This window comes from Marmota marmota, unplaced genomic scaffold, assembly GCF_001458135.2.
Source record: "Marmota marmota marmota unplaced genomic scaffold, marMar, whole genome shotgun sequence".
NCBI lineage: Eukaryota > Metazoa > Chordata > Mammalia > Rodentia > Sciuridae > Marmota > Marmota marmota.
The window spans coordinates 1-3,501 of NW_026008872.1; the positions used below are offsets into that span (position 1 = coordinate 1).

Consider the following 3,501-nt stretch of genomic DNA (forward strand, 5'->3'; position numbering starts at 1 on the left):
TTCCTTCCTCCATTGCATGCTTTGAGCCCCTTTATCAAATATAAGATAGTTGTAGTTTTGTGGATTGGTTTCTGTGTCCTCTATTCTGTACCATTGGTCCACCCGCCTGTTTTGGTACCAGTACCATGCTGTTTTTGTTACTATTGCTCTGTAGTATAGTTTGAAGTCTGGTATCGCTATACCGCCTGATTCACACTTCCTGCTTAGCATTGTTTTTGTCCTTATTCTTTCCTAGGAAATTCATTCAGGGGGTCAAAATGTGGTACCTGTTGATGAGGGTGAAATGATATTCAAGAAGAACACCAGAAAAATCCTCAGGCCTTCAGGTAGCCAGTTTCCCTTTATAGCCTTCAGGACTGAAATTCTGAATATCCTTTCTGGGCTCTTGTTATGGAGTAGAGTGGGTCTCTTTTGATTTGGGTTTTTGGTCTTCCACTCAGAATGCACTAAATCTGTGATAGATCTGCGCCCAGAAGATATGGGGCATGAAAGTGGCTCCTTGGGAGACAGAAGCAAATCTGTCCCAGGCCTCAACGTGGATATGGTAAGTACTATTATATATTTAATTTGGCCAATACATTCATCTTTTTTTTTTTAAATGTAGAGGTGATTTTAGTATTTGTTTTCAGTCAATCTGTTTAAAATGCAACATGAATGTTGATTGCCCCCAATTTCTGAAGTAAATCCAATTCCTGTTTTGCTTAAAGGAAATAACTGTTTTCTCTGTTATCTTCTAATATATTGCTGGATATATAGTTAAGTGCTCAAATAAATACTTATTTCAAAAATGTAAATGGATGGATGGGTTGAAGTAGTTGAATGGAAAAGAGTTATATTTCCTATAAAAATGTTAAGTAATTATATCTTATTCTTTTTTAAATATGATAAAATGGCTTTCTTTCTGGGAAGCCAGAAATGGGGAACCATATCAAAATAAAAATACTTGCATATGTGTTTACATGAAATCTCAGAACTTTGCAACAATTAAGGTTTCCATTAAAGGAAAGATATTAGTTTTTGAAGTTTATCTTTTTTTGGGGGGTGGATACCAGGGATTGAACTCAGGGGCACTTCACCACTGAGCCACATCCCCAGCCTTATTTTGTATTTTCTTTAGAGACAGGGTCTCACTGAGTTGCTTAGTGCCTCACTTTTGCTGAGGCTGGGTTTGAACTCAGGATCCTCCTGCCTCAGCCTCCAGAGACCCTGGGATTACAGGCATGTGCCCCTGCACCCTGGTATTATTTTTATTAATTCTTAATCTATATTTACTGCTCCAGGAAGAAAAAGAGGCAGAATCAGAAGCAATAGCAGAAGAAGAAGAAGAAGAAGAAGAAGAAGAAGAAGAAGAAGAAGAAGAAGAAGAAGAAGAAGAAGAAGACATTGACCACCTGGTGAAGTTGCATCGCCAGAAACTAGCCAGAAGCAGCATGCAAAGTGGATCCTCCATGGTAAGTTCTGTTAGTTCTGTGGTTAGAGACGCTTCCAGGAAGGAAAGAAGACACTCCCTAGAGCAGACTCAGTACCTGGCAAAAATCAGCTTAGATGCCTTTTCCAGGTAAAGCAGATGCATTTGTTTGTACTTATCCTTAACCATGAGGTGAATGAATGGGCTTTTTCTGCCATACAAGCAAAGATGTACTATACCTTCACAAACCCAAAGCAGCTGGGACTATATGGTCATGGTCTTATGCTTAGTGTATATCTACATGACTTCCTGAACCTATCTATACCCTGGATATTATTACATTAGGTCAGTATGGCTATATAGCTTTGTGAACAGTAACTATAACTTCTCCCTTTAAGTAGTACTCAGCTATGAAATGAGCAAGAACAGATTTCTTCATCATAGCCCACTCCAGATTTTCACATTAAAAATAAGTGAGTATCATGACAAGAGCTCTGGCAGGTTTAGTTGGCATCAGGGTATGGTTAAGGATCATGGTACCAGTCAGGATCATGAAGTTAAAATGATGTTTAAGAATCAGGGCCTAACTTAGGGTCAGCACTTCATTATATTGGTGCAGGCACTGAATTCCTTAAAAGACCCTGAAATTGCAAGAAATAAAACCAAGAGTCAGTAAGTGGGACAGTATGAAATTAAAAAGCTTCTACCCAGCAAAGGAAATATTAAGAGCCTGAAGAGAAAGCCTACAAAATGGGAGAAAATCTTTGCTACCTACTCTTCTGATAGGGGATTAATATCTAGAATATATAAAGAACTCAAAAAACTTAACACCAAAAAAAACCCCTAATCAATAAAATGGGCAAAATAACTAAACAGACATTTCTCAAAAGAAGCAACTCAAATACATGAGAAAATGTTCAACATCCCTAGCAATCAGGGAATTGCAAATCAAAACTACACTGAGATTTCATCTCACCCCAGTTAGAATGGTAATCATCAAGAATACAAAGAATGATAATTTCTGGAAAGGGTGTGGTGTAAAAAGTACTCTCATACATTGTTGGTAGGACTGCACATTAGTATAGCCATACTGGAAAGCAGTATGGAGATTCCTCCGAAAACTAGGAGTGGAACCACCATATTACCCAGCTATCCCACTCCTTGGTATATATCCTAAAGAACTAAAATCAGTATACTATAGTGATATAGCCACATCGATGGTTAGAGTAGTATAATTCACAATAGCCAAGTTATGGAACCAGCCCAGGTGCCCATCGATAAAGGAATGGAGTAAGAAAATGTTGTATGTATACACAATGGAGTTTTACTCAGCTACAAAGAATGAAATTATCACATATGCCGGTACTTGGATGGGACTAGAGAACACCATGCTAAGTTAAATAAGCCAGATTCAGAAAGCCAAGCTAGAGTAAAGTAAGACAGAAAAGGAGGGGGCATGTTGGATCTCATAAAGAAAGAGGTATGATCAGTAGAGTTGAAGGAGATTGAGGTGGAATGAGGAAGGATGGGAAAGGGAAGGAAATGCAGAATGAATATGACAAAATCACCCTATGTGCATTTATAAATATGCCACAGTGAATTCCACTTTTATGCGTATCTATAAAGCAACAATTAAAAAATATAAATGAGCCAGGCATGGTGGCACACACCTGTAATCCCAGCAGTTTAGGAGGCTGAGACAGGAGGATCGTGAGTTCAAAGCCAGCCTCAGCAATTTAGTGAGGCACTAAGCAACTCAGTGAGACCCTGTCTCTAAATAAAATACAAAATAGGGCTGGAGGTGCGGTTCAGTGGTCGAGAGCCCCTAAGTTCAATCCCCGGTATCCACCCCACCAAAAAAGATAAACTTCAAAAATGAATATTTTCCTTTAGTGGAAACCATAATTGTTGCAAAGCTTTGAGATTTCATGTAAACACATATGTAAGAATTTTTATTTTTATATATTTCCCCATTTCTGGCTTCCCAGAAAGAAAGCTATTTTTTGTAGGAGATGCTGTGAAGGTTGTTTCCCTTCCCTGCACTCATCAACACCAATCAATCTCCAGTATATGTGTGTGTGCTGTCTCTTATA

At 38.4% G+C, this 3,501-nt stretch overlaps 1 protein-coding gene across 1 annotated transcript; it reads left to right on the forward strand.

Annotated features, from left to right (window-relative positions):
* The first annotated feature begins 206 nt into the window (after positions 1-206).
* Positions 207-2,106, forward strand: LOC107134753 (synaptotagmin-like protein 4). Its single transcript, XM_048797732.1, has 3 exons — positions 207-326; positions 441-544; positions 1,281-2,106. The coding sequence occupies exons 1-3, from the start codon at positions 284-286 to the stop codon at positions 1,560-1,562; spliced, it is 429 nt and encodes a 142-aa protein (XP_048653689.1). The 5' UTR covers positions 207-283; the 3' UTR covers positions 1,563-2,106.
* The last annotated feature ends 1,395 nt before the right edge of the window (positions 2,107-3,501 follow it).

Excerpts from the sequence above, each read along its gene's own strand:
- LOC107134753 (XM_048797732.1), top strand. The coding sequence starts at position 284 with ATGATATTCAAGAAGAACACCAGAAAAATCCTCAGGCCTTCAG. Across the intron at positions 327-440 it reads AAAAATCCTCAGGCCTTCAG|AATGCACTAAATCTGTGATA; the intron begins GTAGCCAGTTTC and ends TCTTCCACTCAG. Across the intron at positions 545-1,280 it reads CAGGCCTCAACGTGGATATG|GAAGAAAAAGAGGCAGAATC; the intron begins GTAAGTACTATT and ends TTACTGCTCCAG.